This window comes from Cicer arietinum, chromosome 6 (assembly GCF_000331145.2).
Source record: "Cicer arietinum cultivar CDC Frontier isolate Library 1 chromosome 6, Cicar.CDCFrontier_v2.0, whole genome shotgun sequence".
Taxonomy (NCBI): Eukaryota; Viridiplantae; Streptophyta; class Magnoliopsida; order Fabales; family Fabaceae; genus Cicer; species Cicer arietinum.
This window is the reverse complement of record NC_021165.2, coordinates 12,517,960-12,533,762: the sequence shown is the minus strand read 5'-3', so window position 1 is coordinate 12,533,762 and position 15,803 is coordinate 12,517,960. Positions and strand designations below refer to the sequence as shown.

Sequence of the window (15,803 nt, the reverse complement as noted above, 5' to 3'; positions counted from 1 at the left end):
TGCATTTTAAGAATATGGTAAATTCTTCTTTAAATACCTTGTAAGAGTTTAATTTTGGGAAATTTGAAATGTATTATAATTTCTCTCATGAGAATGAGAATGTTAGTGAGATGTGTCTTCTCTTTGAGTTTTTGAATTAAAACTTGTTTTAATTCAATCATCTTTGGTTATGGCGCCTTCTCCATCTAACTTATGTTTATTTTTTTATTTTTTCCTTTTATTTTACCACTTTATCTCAAGAAATCACTTAGTAGATCATTCATCACATTTGGAAGCACTCAAATCCACATCACATTTCCTCCCTCTTTTTTTTTCAATCAGTACTCAAAATATTATCAGTATTTTTGTAAGGGTGAAACATCCACACTTGTTATGAAAGAAAAAAAAAACATAAAAACATACACAGATACTCTTAATCTACCATGCCAATTAAAATTTCTCTTCAAAATCAAAACTCTTGACACTGCTCCCCATACAAATTAAGATAAAATTGCAAACAAATTCTCATACGCTGGCAGAGTTTCTACTATTCGAATTCTGAACTTCATGCATAAAACGCATAAAACTTCTTCAGTGTACCTTATTGAAGTCACATGGAGAGTAATTAGTAAGTTGAAAACAATCTTACTGTGGATATCAAAATGTAAAATTAGTAGCATGCTGTCAAGAACATGCACTATAAATCGTTTTACCATCTCCTCGAACTACTCTTTCCAATTGCAAGACCTATTATAAGATTAGAAAGTATAAAGAAAAAGAAAAAGGGAAAGTATATATTAAAGGATGGGGCAACCAGAAGCAAAAGGAGGTATGATTGACGATTCAGCATCTTGCATACATTTTGAAGATGAATTGCAGGTTTACCACCCAACAAGCAAGAGTTTCAAAAGAGCCATTCGAATATATAAACCGTATTTGGCTTGCCTAAAGTAAGCAGCCCTTGGATCAGAATCAACATCCACAGTGATCTGCATGAAAACAACAAGAAATTTAGAAATTGTGTAAACTTGGTGCTTATGCTCCTAGATAGAGGTGACAAAACAGACCAATCCGCTCAACCCATTTTTTATGCTAGTTAATCAACTTAACTGGGAGAGTCCAAAATTTCAACTAGTCCCGTCTAAAATAATGGGTTGGTCCGGCAGTCCCAACCTGTTTTACCACCTCTTCTCCTGAAGGACCCCGAACAAGTCACAACATTTGATATAGAATACTTACTTCATCAAGTCTTGGAAGAGGGTGCATAACCACAGCATGTCTCTGCATCACCTTGAGAATATTCTGATTCACAATATACTTGCCTCTAGCTTTTTCATAAAGGTCAAGTCTTTCTCCAAATCTTTCTTTTTGAATACGAGTTTGATAAACCACATCACACTCCGAGGCCACTTCCACTAAATCAGAACTTTCTTCCCAATCCACTCCCTTTGATGTCAAATAGTCTTTTATATCATCCTATAAATGTAAACATCAACAGTGAGAGACCAAGGTTGTGCTTTGTAGCCATACAAATGGGAAGGTTAAAAATAGCGGTATATCCTATGAAACATTGACACAAACACGGACGTCAAACACAACATTGACACCTCAACATTGATAATGACTTGAAAAATGGAATCAATTACATGTAACTACATAGGTCAATGTCGTGTTGGTGTCAGACATCGATTCATGTCAGACATTGGGCGCACCTTCAATCTGAAGTTTCAATGTTTCATAGCTATATTTGCATATGTACATATATACATTGTGATTGCCACTTATTCTCAATTCATTTTCTAACTACTAATTATTTTCTCATTCCAAGCATACTCATAAATCTCAAAACATGATGAGTAAAAATAAGAATGTTCTAACTATTACCTTCATTTTTACCACATCAGGAGAGACAAAATAAATTTTAACATCTTTGTACTTTGCAAGCAAGTAGGCCAATGAACGAACTGTCCTCCCATTAGCTAAGTCTCCCACAAACCCAACTTTTATACCATCAAGCTTTCCAATTTCTCTTTCAATGGTATAAACATCCAAAAGTGCCTGAGTAGTGATTGAAAAAGTAGCTAAGATTTGAACTCAAATTATAATAGTTTGTAGTACTTCAGTCTTCAATTACACAGTCTATTACAAGGTTTTACAAGATCTTGAACCTGCCTCTATAAGGCTTATCCAGCATTTAGAAAGATAACAAGAAAAAGATTGTTTAAAATAATGAACACAGAATCTGTAGAAGAATGAAGAAAAGGTTTTTAAAACCACTTGCAAATTGGAAGACTATAGCTCACAATAGGCTAAAGTTAGGATATACAAAAGCTACCATTTCGGTCCTCTATTAAAAATTGGGCACATCACACCAATCACATATACTATGAACTCTTCATCCTTCTTCTTTGGTTATTAAACCCACCCCAAATGGCGAAGTAGACTAAGTGCATATTTAATTATACTAAATGGAAATACTCCCTTTGTCCCATAATTATTTATGATTAACACAAACATTTGACCAAGCTCAAAAACAATCATAAGGATATTATTAATAGTTTATCAAAGTGGATGGTAGCAAAGGTCAAGCAAAAAATCATGTTCTGTCTTTTAATATTTGCATTTCATGGGGCTCTGTTATGGCCTTAATTATGTTTTATGCTTTTAAAATTTTCATCAAATTTTCGGTGGCCTTCAAAATCCAGATATGACAAGAAGTACTGAAAAATGGACTAGCAGTGAGATGGATACCCTAAATCAGTTTCATGTAGCAGAAAAATCTACAGCATATGATATCTATTATGTTTCAGGAACTTAGGTTGCAATGGAATCTACCATTCAAATGAGCATACCTGGGTCGGATGTTGTCCAGGACCATCGCCCGCATTGATTATTGGAATCCCAGCTATATCTGCAGCTCTTCTCGCAGCACCACTTTCAAAGTGTCGAAGCACAATTAAGTCGGAGTAACCCTCAACTGTTCTTATTGTATCTGGAAGCAAACTCTACCATGAGAATGGTTGAAGAAAGAAATCCACATCAAACTTGAAAAAGGACAAGGGAATTCAAAACCTTCAAGCGTCTCTCCTTTAGCTGCGGATGAAAACTCTCTAGCATTTTCAGTTGTTAAAACATCTCCACCTAGTCTTCTCATGGCAGACTCAAATGAAAGTCTAGTTCTAGTAGAGGGCTCATAAAATAATGTAGCCATAAGATAACCCTTTAAAATTTGGTTTCCAGGAGAATTCTTCTCAATATTCTCCATATCTCGTGCAACCTCAAAAATGGCATTGAAAATATCTCTATCAAACTGTTGAGCTTCAATAACATCATCAAGTTGAAATTTCTGCCCATCCGAAAAGTAATGGATTCCATCTCCTTGCCTGGTTTTTTTCATTTTCCCCCATTTTGACAAATTGTTTATGCATAAAAATCGTGAAATAGGATAGCATGTTGATTTTAAATAACTAGGTTCTGTATAGGAAATTTTTCTATGACAGCATATAAAATCTTTGCTGCATTTTGATATCTTTGGAGCAAACACCTCCATGTGCATTGAGTAGGAGAAAAGTGAAGATGAAGCAGCCATTGCAGAAGAAACGAACCAACCCTAAAAAAGCAAAATATTATTAGTTGGCTTAATATTGGTTTCAAACCATTCAACCTTTAATAGGCATAAAAGTATTCTATAAAACCTTTCATTAAGCAACTTCCCATATAAAAATTGTCTAGCGGAGGAGGAAAGTAACAAAAATTTCAAGAACAAGAAGTAAAAAATCCCATAAAATAAATTGTCGCCGCATCAAAGGTTCTACCTTTGAAACTTTTGGCAGATTTTTCCAGTAATAAATACCTCATATTAAGAACCAAAAACACAAATGATCATTTCTCTCAATTCTAAAACAACAAAGATAGTCAGCCATAATATGAACTATACCAACTCACTTCACTTCAATCTCATCCATCAAGGTTAGAACAGTTATAACACAATTACAGATAGTACACAATTTCAAGCACCCCACATGCTAGCTAGATTGTAAAATTCTCTCTTAAACTTGAAACTTGATCACAAAATTCTCCCATGTAGAGAAAAAATATATTTGTAAGTTGTAACTATGATTTTTAGTATAAAAAACTGGATCTTTGAACAACTACACCAGAATTAAAACACTAAACAACATATAGACCTATGAAAAATAAACTGCAGATAGAGTTAGTAATAATATACCTGTGTTGGTGAAATTGAGAATAGAAGAAGAACTTGTCAGGGAATTTCACAATTTTGATCAGAGTTAGATATATATACACACACTATCACGAAACAGATCTTCCCTAGTACACCGCGCAATTTAATTTTACACCTCAATCAAATCAAAGTTATTAGAAAGGAAATTTAGTCCTGAAAAATGGTATATTAAAAGAAACAGAAGATAGAAGAAATACAAAATCACTTGTAACTGCTTTTTGCTTTTTCAAATGAAATAAAATGTTTTTTTTAATGCTTAATTGATTATGTGTGCTTTCTCATGGGTATTCTTTTTTATCCTATCCATACACTTGTAACAGTTACAAAAGTTAATTAGACATGGCACATAAGTTTATCTTTATATTTTTATAACTATGCATTTACTGTTGAAAATATCGACTTTATATAAATAAATTTTAATTGTATATAATTTTTTTTTATGCTTTTATCAATTAAATATTTAAAAGATGAGTTATAGTCAAATATAATTCATTTATTAATTAATTGATTTGTAGAAGTTATTTATAATTATGAGTTTGTTTGTTAATTAATAACTCATGAAAATTTGCTTTTTAATTAATTGATCTGTGAGGCGTACTTTATAACTACGAATTTATATTTAAATAATTGATATACAGAGGATAATTATCAATTTAACAAAAACATATTTGGACTAAATATTGTATTTTATAGATATAATAAAAAGTTGTTTAAAGAGAACGAGCAGAGTGATTTTTTTAAAAAAAAGTGGGGATACAAAAAAAATTGAAAAATAAGAGACAAAGTGTATTAAAAATTATAAAATTAATTTACCCATAATATTATGATGTGCTTAAATTCTAGATACGGGTATTTTAGATTTTTTGCAAGATATATAATAGATGCAACAGATATACACAATTAATGTAAAACTATTCTACATTGACAACCAATTAAATTATTTATTTGTTATATTTAAGGATGAAAATAGGCTAAGTCGTCCGGAGCCTATTGATTGTCACTTAATACTATTGGAATGAATACTATTGGAATGAAGCAAGGGATGTATTAGATTATAATTATAAAAAGTAATTTTTGCATAAAAAATTCTTGCTATATTTTAGTGACTTGAGATTTTAAAAAACTATTGAGATTTATAATTTGGATTTCAAATGATTGTTATCAAAAGAATTTATAGGATTTGAAAATATTCTTTACAAAATTTTAAATGACTCAATCAATTTTAAGCTATCATTAAGATAAATTATTGCAAAATACTTTCTAACACAATATTTTTAATATGCCTTTTTTATTTGTTAAAATTTAAATTATTTCTACAAAATTTAATTCCATATATTTAAAATCAAAGACAATCATTTCACAAAAAAAAATTTAAAAATAAAGGTAATTATCATTATTCTATCAACAAAATCTTCAATTATTCACAAATAAATTAATAATTTATTCTCATTTTTATGATTCTTAACTTATTATAATAATCACCGTTATCATCTTAGTTAAAAAATTTAATTATGCATTAAGAAGATTATCAATTTATTTTTATTTTAAGAGTCATTATCATAATATGTATTACTATATAGATTATATCAAATAATCAAATTTGAGTATCACATACACCTTAAAGTGGAACTTAAAATGATATTATTTGAGAGAGACCATAGAAATCTCATATTGTAGCCATGTAGGAATATACATTTTCTACTAAAATTTCACTAAAAAGTATTACAAAATTCTATAAATTCATTTTTAAAAACAATTCGTTAAAATTTAAAAGATTTTGAATAGTGCAACACTTTTTATAAATTATAAAAAGTGTTGATTGGATATAACTTGATTTATACATTTTATTTTTAAAAAACTGTTGATTGGATATAGTTTGATTTATACATTTTGTTTAAAAAAAACAATCATAATTGAATACCTCAAGATTTATTTTATATACATTAAAATTTTGATTGAATACCTTAATACTTTACCTTTACAAAAAAATCTTTTAAAATTTTTTCAAATCATAATCCAATATACACCATAAAATTAAATGATTTAACACAATATACGATTGTGATTTGATTAAATATTAAACTCTTTTACACTCTAAGTCTCAATGCTTATTTTTTTTAGTAAGTCTGCAATTTTGAACACACTATATTTTAGCTATTCTTAAGAAAAATTCCTTGATATAAATGCCATGACCTAAACGAGATTAATCCTCGCATGTGGGCGTCGTACAAGGCCTTCAATAAGCACATCTCCTAGTCCTAGGCGATAACCAAGCAATATTGTTTCAAACAGAAAAGGAGTATCATGCTATGAGTTTAACTAATTTAAATGTAGAATTACATGAAAATAATTTGGGAAGAGAAATTATGTTGATTGCAAAGAATAGACAAACAATGTAATATTAGGATATAAATTTACACGTGTGAGTGGGGATTCTTATGAATATTGTCTCATTTAGGATCATGTGGGTAGGAAGTTTGGAGATGGGAAAGAGATCATTCCCTCTGCTTTATTTTATGAATATATAAATGAGTTGCAAGTATGATCTCTTTTGGTCATTTGCTCTTTTTTTTTTAAATAACATATTTTTAAGCAAAATAAAATTTCTAATTACTTTTATTTCAAGTAGGATAAAGCTTATTCTAAAAGTAATATAAATTTTAATTATTTTATGTTGATGGATTTCTACGGAAATTCGTTGGATGAGATAAAAAATTCGTCGTTGAGGAGCGAGTACGGAGAGCAAGAAAACACATAGTCCTATTGAAATTCTTAATGAAATATAACAACAACAAAAGTTTCACCGATTCTCATTATGTAGTGCATGAGGCCGACATTGTGGAGGTACGACTATATATATATAGTGGTGGAAATATGTCAAATTGAGGGACAAATATTTAGGTATAATTATTGATCTCTTAATTCAATTTTAAATATTTTAGTATTTTTTTATTTAATTTTAAGTAATAATTTGACCATTTATATCTTAAGATGTTAATAATGTTATCATTTCTTAATAAAAACTTAAAAAATTTATCAAAATCTTCAAACAAAACCTACAAAATTCAATAAAAATTTCAAAAAAAAATCATATATTCATCAGATCCGTAACTCAAATAAACCCATATTTGTATCTTCAACAACATCAAATTCATTAAATAAAGAATAAAAATATGAGTTTATTTGAAGATTTGAGTTATTAATTGGATGAAATTTATATTATATTGAAGATGATAATTAATTTTATGAAATTTTATAAAGAAAATAATAATATTGTTGACATTTTAAGACATAAATGATCAAATTATCACTTAAAATTGAATAAAAGACTAAATAAAAAAAAATAACAAACTAAAATTTTACTTAAAATTAAATTAAGAGATCGTATAAATAATTATACTCAAATACTTATGAACTACATCGGTTAAGCTTCTCATGTCATACTTCTTTAGAAGTCCATTCAACAAAAAAACATCATATTACTCAGAAAACGTTTTAGGTATCACACCAACTTATTTAAATAATTTAAATAAATATAAATTATTATATTGTAATATAAAATTATGCATGTTTTGTGAAATCATTAATTTACTAATTCTATTTGAAATTTAAGTATATTTATCTACATTAATTTTTACATATTTAAAAATATTCAAAAATAAAATTTAAATAGATACCATATAAAATTTAAATTTCAATAGATGTCATATAAAATTATATTATCCAGAATGTCATATCAGATGGTGTTGAATACGGTAACGTACTTGCATATTTATATGGTGTTGAATACATATTTTAAAATTACTTATTTTATAATCAGTAAATAAAAGGGTCAACCATTTTGTTGTGTTAAAAGTAAGATTTACTTTAGAATAAATACATCACATGTATATATTAATATATTTTAATATAAAAAGAAAAATTTAGGAGTCTGGTTTAATTAAATATATTATCGTATTCAGCATTTTTTTTTTAAATTTGTGTTAATTTTTTCCTTTCAACCTTATTGTTATTTTTAATAATATTCCCAAAAATGTTACGGCCCTTATTTAAATATTAAAAAAATTATAAATACATATATAGATTCTATACCATTCCCAAACATGCAAGCAACTTTCTAGTAAGAGCTCCTGACTAAGGAGACGAATAACAAGAGTGTGCTCAAACAAGTTATATATATATATATATATATATATATTGAGTAACTACTTCATTGTAAACGGGAATAGTTTAGATAACAGAACATCAATGATAACTCAAATGCACCTCAAGGTATAAGAAAAAATAGCCATAAATAAGGATCAATGGTTTTGATCAGTTGCCATTAGATATTTTGAGCTCATTTATGAAATGGTGGATTAAGTTGGGAAATACAGACAATCAAAACTAAACTATCTTGTTTACATCACCCTCTCCCCATAATGGTTGTCACAGAACTACTATCCATTATAAGGGCTCTTTTCACTAGCAATATTTAAACAGCCTGAATGAGACAGTTATTGCAGTTTTGCACGATCAGAGTAACTGAGGATTAAAGACATGGGAGTTACAGATGAAAAGCCATTGATAAGACCAGACTACAAAAAGGATCTATACCATGTGTTACAAATGAAAATTGATGTTATCAAAAGTAAAAAAAGAGATGGAAAACCAAGAATAAAGTATTTAATCTAAACTCCACCTCCTCTCTAATGGAGCTTCCTTTTCACAAAAGTCTCAAGCCTTTGCTTCAAAGGCTAAACTCTGAATATATTCAGCTCTGCGGGCCTCTTCCTCCTTGAGAAGGTAACCAACAAAATGATTGAGTTACAAAGCATCACATGAAACCAAAATTCTGACCAAAAAAGTCTAGTTGTAATTGTAACAAATCCCTGTAAACCAATTAGCTTGCACAAACAATACTTAATTTTTTTGCCAAATATAGACTGAGTCATATATTTGGGTTTCAATTTATTGAAAAACTTTTATTCTACTCAAATGCAGTAATGTAGGTAATGAGGTATAATAGTATATGAATACAACCATTAAATAAGAATGCAGTAATGAGGGACAAACTAGTGAGCTACTACTGCTAAACAAGGTTTGGTTCATAACTTCATATAGCTTATTAAAAAAAGGAACAAACTGATACACTAAACTACACAAGTAACAAAATTCAACCAACGTACAATCTATATCATTAGTCTTTGATTCCCACCGTTTTACACAATTTGATTACAGCATAACAAAGAAAAATAAACTTACAAATCAAATCCACTTGTAAATTGAGGGTTAATTCTTTGTCCCTGAATCATAATATCATACATCCAAATTTTCCATTTGAATGCTGCTCTTAAGAGGCACATACTCTCCAAGGTATCCACCAAGATGATCATGCAAAGCACTCTTATCAATCCCTTGATGATGATAACTCTTGCAAACATAGTAAAACACACTCTGCACCAACAACCCAACCAAATTGACAATAACAAGAACACCAACTAAGAACCCACCAATAACAATCCTAGAAAACACACCATAACTATCACCACCATAAACCACCACAACACTAAACATCCCTCCAATGACCCCACAAATAAGCAAATACCCACAAACCAAAACAGCAGCATACCTAACCCTACCCTTCAACAACTCGTAACTTTTCTTCATAGCAGCAAAACCATAAACAGGTTCAAGCACAGAAACAACACTAGCCAAATGCCACAAAGCAGTTATATAAACATGAACAACTAAAAACAACAATAAAATAACAACAATAGAGAAAAACAGCAAGAACGAATTATCAGTATCAACAGCTATAACAAGAAGTACCAAAGAAAGAACAAAGACGAAATTGTACATAATCATAAGGAGAGTGACCCATATGAAAGTAACAAACAAACGTTTGAAGACTTTGGGTATAGCTGAAATGGTAGAGGAAAAAGAAACGGGCTTTGAGGTGTAAAGAGAAGCGACGGTGAAAACGACGGCAGCGGTGGAAAGGAGAGAGAAAGCGAAGAGGAAAATAAGGTAGAAGAATTGAATGATTAAAAGAAGAGTCCAATCATGAGAGGTTTGAGAAGGATCAGTGAAAGGAGATTGAAGGTGTACAATGAGAGGATGTGTGAAAAGGGAATGAGCTAAGATTGCGAAAGAAAGAGGAAAAATTAGGGTAAGAGTGATTAGGTAGAAGGTTTTAGGGGAAGTTTTGGGGATTGAGATTGATTCTCCTAGGATGTTTGAGATGTTTAGGAATTGGAGTTCTTCTGGAGCTAGATCCATTGCTGGATTGATTAAGAAATAAATTCAAGAAGGTTTGAATTGAGATTAGGGATTTGGATTATGTTGTTATTTTGATGAGATTTGTATGTATTGAGAGAGAGAGAGAGAGAGCTGAGAAAGAAAGAAAGAAAGAAAGAAATATGTGGAAGATGGGATAGTAAGGAGTACTTTTCCTTATTGTTTTGTTTTGTTTTGGGTGGACACGTTTTATTAAGTTGTACACCAAGGCATCCAGATTCCAGATGTTGAAAGTTGACCATACTTTGCTATTTTTATATTACTTAAATAATAGTTACTTAATTAATTATTATTATTTTGCCACTTGCTACTGGTTTTACCAATTGTTCAGATATTAATTTTAATTAAAAATTCTTTTTTTAATAAAAGGGCTAAATCCAACGCGATATTAAAATCTAAAAAATTCTGCTACTAGAGTTTAGTGATAATCCATTTAGCTTTAAGTTGCAGCATAAATATAGAGCAAAGAGATAATGTAATCTTTAATCTCTAACTAATATCTTTAAGTATGTTTGAAATTAAGATTCTGGAAAGAAAAAATAGATTATAGGGCTAAGACATTAGGCATTAAAATAGTCTAAAAAAAATTATTATTAAGAGTATGTCATTTCTTCCCTCAAAAATCTTCTATCCATTCCCTCCAAATTTTTCTATCCGACATTTATTAGTATCCCCTATTTAATGTCGTATTTATGGTTATTTTAATGCACATAATTTTAAAATCAATTCTTCTAAAAGGTAACAAAAAAATTAATTCATATAAAATGATATTTTATTATCAATTAATACATTCATTACTAAAAAAGTCATTAAAATGTTAAAAAATATTATATTTCCTTTTCATCAACATATATTTTAATATATTATTAATGACAAAAACTTAAAGTTATTTTTTTTTTTTTACAAATGAAAATATATCTATAAGTACACACATATATAGACGATATTAAGAGGCTTACTCTAAATTTGTTTTAACTAACATCCGAGTTTATTTATTTGCCACCAATAAATTTAAAATTCAATTACAAAATGGACAACATATTCAAATAATTTATTTTTATTTATTTATTTACCACCAATAAATTTAAAATTCAATTACAAAGTGGACAACATATTCAAATAATTTATTTTTATTATGTATTTTACTTAAAATGAATTATAAATAAAAATATACTAAATTGCATATATTAGTAAATATCATTAATCACTTAACTTTATGCAATTCAATAAAAATAACTTTGTCGTCTAGATTATCTTCAATGATTAATAAAGCAAATTATTAAGTTTATAAATTTTAATCTAATCAATAAATGTTAAGATTAGATTAAAAATTATTTCTCAAATTTAAATTTAATATTTTTATACAAATTTTTTTAATAATAATTATATCATCTCATCCGATAAAAAATAAACTATTAAAAATAAAATAAAAAAAATATATTAAATGAGAGATTATTTAAAATTGTTAATTATTATCATTAAATAAAAATATCTATATATAAAAATGTACAAGTACAAGTATGCGAAATAATTTTTTCATCTAAATAATTAACTATGGAAGATAAAAATTGTATAATTTTTTATATTTTAATTTATTGTAAAATATACGATAACATATCGAAACAGTAAATAAAATTTGAGTAACTATTGTTACGTGGGTTTTTATATTTTTTTGAGAAAAGGAAAAGTAAACTATTAATACTTGCAACATTAATATTATATGATTTTGATTAAATAATTTATAATAAAAAAAATTGGAATGAGAAAAGTGATCGAAAGAAAAATAGAATTAAAATTAGAAATTAGAAGTGAAGTAGAGAATAAAGTAATAGAGAGCGAGGTATTGTGTTGTGGTGTTGTGGGGGGTTAGTGTTGTGGTTTATCGAGAGAGTAACGAAGAGAGAATTGTTTGCTAGGGTTTGAATGTGGATGGGGAAGGAAGAAGAAGAAATGAGAGGTGAAATCGAGGAACGATTAATCAACGAAGAATACAAAATCTGGAAGAAAAACAGTCCCTTCCTTTACGATCTCGTCATAACACACGCTCTCGAATGGCCATCACTAACCGTCGAATGGCTCCCGGACCGCCACGAACCACCCGGAAAAGACTATTCACTCCAAAAACTCATCCTCGGCACTCATACTTCCGAAAATGAGCCCAATTACCTCATGTTAGCACAAGTCCAACTCCCTCTCGACGATTCCGAAAACGACGCTCGTCATTACGACGATGACCGTCCTGAACTCGGTGGTTTCGGTTGTGCTAATGGTAAAGTACAAATTATTCAACAGATTAATCATGATGGTGAGGTTAATAGGGCTCGTTATATGCCTCAGAATAGTTTTATTATTGCCACTAAAACTATAAGTGCTGAGGTTTATGTTTTTGATTATAGTAAACATCCTTCTAAACCTCCACTTGATGGTTCTTGTAACCCTGATTTGAGGTTAAGAGGTCATAATACTGAAGGTTATGGTTTGTCTTGGAGTACATTTAAACAAGGTCATTTGCTTAGTGGTTCTGATGATGCTCAGATTTGTTTGTGGGATATTAATGCTACGCCCAAAAATCGTTCGCTCGATGCTATGCAGATTTTTAAGGTACGTATTGTCAATTTGCAATTACTTTTATTTGATTTGGTTTTGTTAGCTGTTTAGTTGTTGATGCTGTTTTTGTGATTTTTTGTTAGCTACACGAAGGTGTTGTGGAAGATGTGGCTTGGCATTTGAGGCATGAGTACTTGTTTGGTTCTGTTGGGGATGATCAATATATGCTTATATGGGATCTTCGAACACCGTCGGTTACTAAGCCTGTTCAGACTTGTATTGCACATTCAAGCGAGGTGCGTTGTTTTGTCTAATGTATTTATAAATGGAGGAATTTGTTTGGATTTGAAGTTTTTTTTTTTTTTTTGCATTTGGTTTACTAGGAAGCCTAATAGTTAGGGGAGTGGTTTTGTAAGAACGTGTGTTTGATGTGAGTTTTTTATTATGCATTCTCTGATTTATGATAAAATTGATTTAGTGGGGACAGCTTTTGGAATTAGAATGCTATTGTCTCTTGAAAATAGCAAGCTATTTTGTGGAAATTAGTGCGAGGAAGTAGAAATTTAGTCAAAATGAAAATGGCCTGGGGATAACTTAGGTGGAAAATTGATTTCAATGTTGTCAATCATGGAAAATTGCAGTTTGTTCAAATTGCGCTACACAACAATGCTGCTATAGAACAATAGCGGTTAGTTAGCAACACTTTTGATTTGCACTAGCACAACTATAGCTGCTAGTTAGCAACACTTTTGATTTGCTTGTGTATGGTTTATGATGTGCCCTTGTGAGAGGGAATTGGAAAAATCAATTTTTATTTGGTATTCTCTTCTGAAATTATCACCGTTTAATCTTCATCATTATTATATCTTTTGAAACTTATAAATTCTTGAGAATGTTTGACCTAACCCATCAAAACCTAGGTCATACTTAAGAACTGGTCATGACTCCACTCTGCAGTTGTATAGTGGCTCTATTCATATCTGGCTTTTCATATTTTCCTTGCTGATAGGATTTCCAGTGTTGCACATATTTTGAATCTCAGCAACTTATAATGTCTGTTTGTCTTCTCTATTGTTCTTTTAGTATGCCTTTATCTTTTGACAGTGTTCCAGAGTTTTCACAATGCGGATTCTCTTGCTCGCCATCACTTCTAATAACACTTTTCTTCTATATTTGTGAACATTGGATGTTGTCAGGTTAACTGCTTGGCTTTCAATCCCTTCAATGAATGGGTAGTTGCTACTGGTTCAACTGATAAAACAGTTAAATTGTGGGATCTGCGCAAGATCCACAATCCACTCCACACCTTTGATTGTCATAAGTAACATTCTCCTCATATGTTTCTAAATTTACTCTAGATGTAATTATATTTAACAGTTATTGATTTGGATTGTCTTTTTGGGGTAACAGGGAGGAGGTTTTCCAGGTTGGCTGGAATCCAAAGAATGAGACTATCTTGGCTTCTTGTTGTCTAGGTCGGAGACTCATGGTGTGGGATCTTAGCAGGTATTGCTTCATGAAAGCATCACCATATCTGAACTTTTTATTGGACTTTATCACTATTTGTTGCCTTGAAAAGGTTACTGAGTTTTGGTATGCTTGTGATTCATTAGAGATGTTTATAAATTATAAACCCTATTGCTGGTCCTTCCCCTGAAATTTGAGTTTTTGCTATTTCACAGGGCAGTCCAATAGGTTCGCATTTTTTCGGTTTCTGGGGGGGTAGCTTTCTTAGATAAAATTGAAATGTGACTTACATTTAAATCGTTAAATATTTTAACCTCGTAGGTGAATTAAATCTCCATTTTTTAGAGAATTAAGCGGACAACAAATTCTGTGTTTCTTGAGATATATTGGATTCTGTATATATGAGACTGATGGAATAATGGACAAATCATTATCATGTGAATATAGAATCAAATCAGTTGCCTGCACCCTTGTCCCCTGGTCCTTGGGCTTTGATTTAGCACTGATTATTGTTGTGGACGCGGCATAGGTACTTGTAGTCTAGCTGAAAATGCTTCAGTTGATTCCGTTTTTAGTATACATGCATAGGTAATTGTAGTCTAGCTTAAATGTTTCAGTTGCTGAATTTAAAATGGCTATTGAGGGTTGATTTTGTAATGAAAATGAATTATGCATAATACATCAATATTTGACTCATATTTTAATAAATCATATATGTCAGAAGTATTTGCCATAATGCTGTTCACTCATTTGTGTAGGATTGACGAAGAGCAGTCACCAGAGGATGCTGAAGATGGTCCACCAGAGTTGCTATTTATTCACGGTGGTCATACGAGCAAAATATCTGACTTCTCTTGGAACCAATGTGAAGATTGGGTTGTTGCTAGTGTGGCTGAAGACAACATACTTCAAATATGGCAGATGGCCGAGAACATTTACCATGATGAAGATGATATGCCAGAACAGTCAGCGAAGGCCTCCTAATGTAATTGCCCGTCTTTATAGTCAGTTTAGTGTGGAATACAGGCTGGGTGCTTGGGACTTAAGTGCTTTTCCATCTGTATTCTCGCTGTTACTCCTTTCTACACAGTTGTAAGTGTGTTCCAGTATGGTTAAGGTATGTTTGCCTTGTTTGTAACTGAAAAAATTCTGAGAAATTGGCTGATTGACCTGTTTTATATTTTGGATCTCCAATTCTTCCTTGGACACCTCTCCGATATTTTTCAAAATATTTAGGTCATTATAGTTAGAGTTTTGTAGCTTTTCAAAATTTTCAGTTCAGCAG

The 15,803-nt window shown here is 30.3% G+C and overlaps 3 protein-coding genes across 3 annotated transcripts; 1 reads left to right on the top strand and 2 right to left on the bottom strand.

The window, feature by feature from the left end:
* Positions 1-283: 283 nt before the first annotated feature.
* LOC101515686 (aspartate carbamoyltransferase 3, chloroplastic) lies at positions 284-4,465 on the bottom strand. The gene is made up of 6 exons (XM_004504620.4): positions 4,208-4,465; positions 3,052-3,589; positions 2,832-2,971; positions 1,864-2,037; positions 1,219-1,455; positions 284-968 (listed from the first exon to the last, which is right to left on the bottom strand). Exons 2-6 carry the CDS (start codon positions 3,566-3,568, stop codon positions 861-863), a joined length of 1,176 nt encoding a protein of 391 aa, XP_004504677.1. The 5' UTR covers positions 3,569-3,589; positions 4,208-4,465; the 3' UTR covers positions 284-860.
* Positions 4,466-9,379: 4,914 nt separating this feature from the next.
* LOC101515353 (uncharacterized) lies at positions 9,380-10,665 on the bottom strand. Its single transcript, XM_004504619.4, has one exon. The coding sequence runs from the start codon at positions 10,484-10,486 to the stop codon at positions 9,524-9,526; it is 963 nt and encodes a 320-aa protein (XP_004504676.1). The 5' UTR covers positions 10,487-10,665; the 3' UTR covers positions 9,380-9,523.
* A 1,637-nt stretch (positions 10,666-12,302) lies between these two features.
* LOC101515032 (histone-binding protein MSI1) lies at positions 12,303-15,698 on the top strand. Its single transcript, XM_004504618.4, has 5 exons — positions 12,303-13,105; positions 13,195-13,347; positions 14,248-14,372; positions 14,462-14,557; positions 15,277-15,698. Exons 1-5 carry the CDS (start codon positions 12,428-12,430, stop codon positions 15,500-15,502), a joined length of 1,278 nt encoding a protein of 425 aa, XP_004504675.1. The 5' UTR covers positions 12,303-12,427; the 3' UTR covers positions 15,503-15,698.
* The last annotated feature ends 105 nt before the right edge of the window (positions 15,699-15,803 follow it).

Coding starts and splice junctions, on each gene's coding strand:
- LOC101515686 (XM_004504620.4), bottom strand. CDS start 3,568: ATGGCTGCTTCATCTTCACTTTTCTCCTACTCAATGCACATGGAGGTG. Junction 1,456..1,863: donor CTGATGTGGTAAAAATGAAG/GTAATAGTTAGA, acceptor TTACATTTATAG/GATGATATAAAAGACTATTT. Junction 969..1,218: donor CTCTTCCAAGACTTGATGAA/GTAAGTATTCTA, acceptor GTTTTCATGCAG/ATCACTGTGGATGTTGATTC.
- LOC101515353 (XM_004504619.4), bottom strand. CDS start 10,486: ATGGATCTAGCTCCAGAAGAACTCCAATTCCTAAACATCTCAAACATC.
- LOC101515032 (XM_004504618.4), top strand. CDS start 12,428: ATGTGGATGGGGAAGGAAGAAGAAGAAATGAGAGGTGAAATCGAGGAA. Junction 13,106..13,194: donor ATGCTATGCAGATTTTTAAG/GTACGTATTGTC, acceptor ATTTTTTGTTAG/CTACACGAAGGTGTTGTGGA. Junction 14,558..15,276: donor ATGGTGTGGGATCTTAGCAG/GTATTGCTTCAT, acceptor TCATTTGTGTAG/GATTGACGAAGAGCAGTCAC.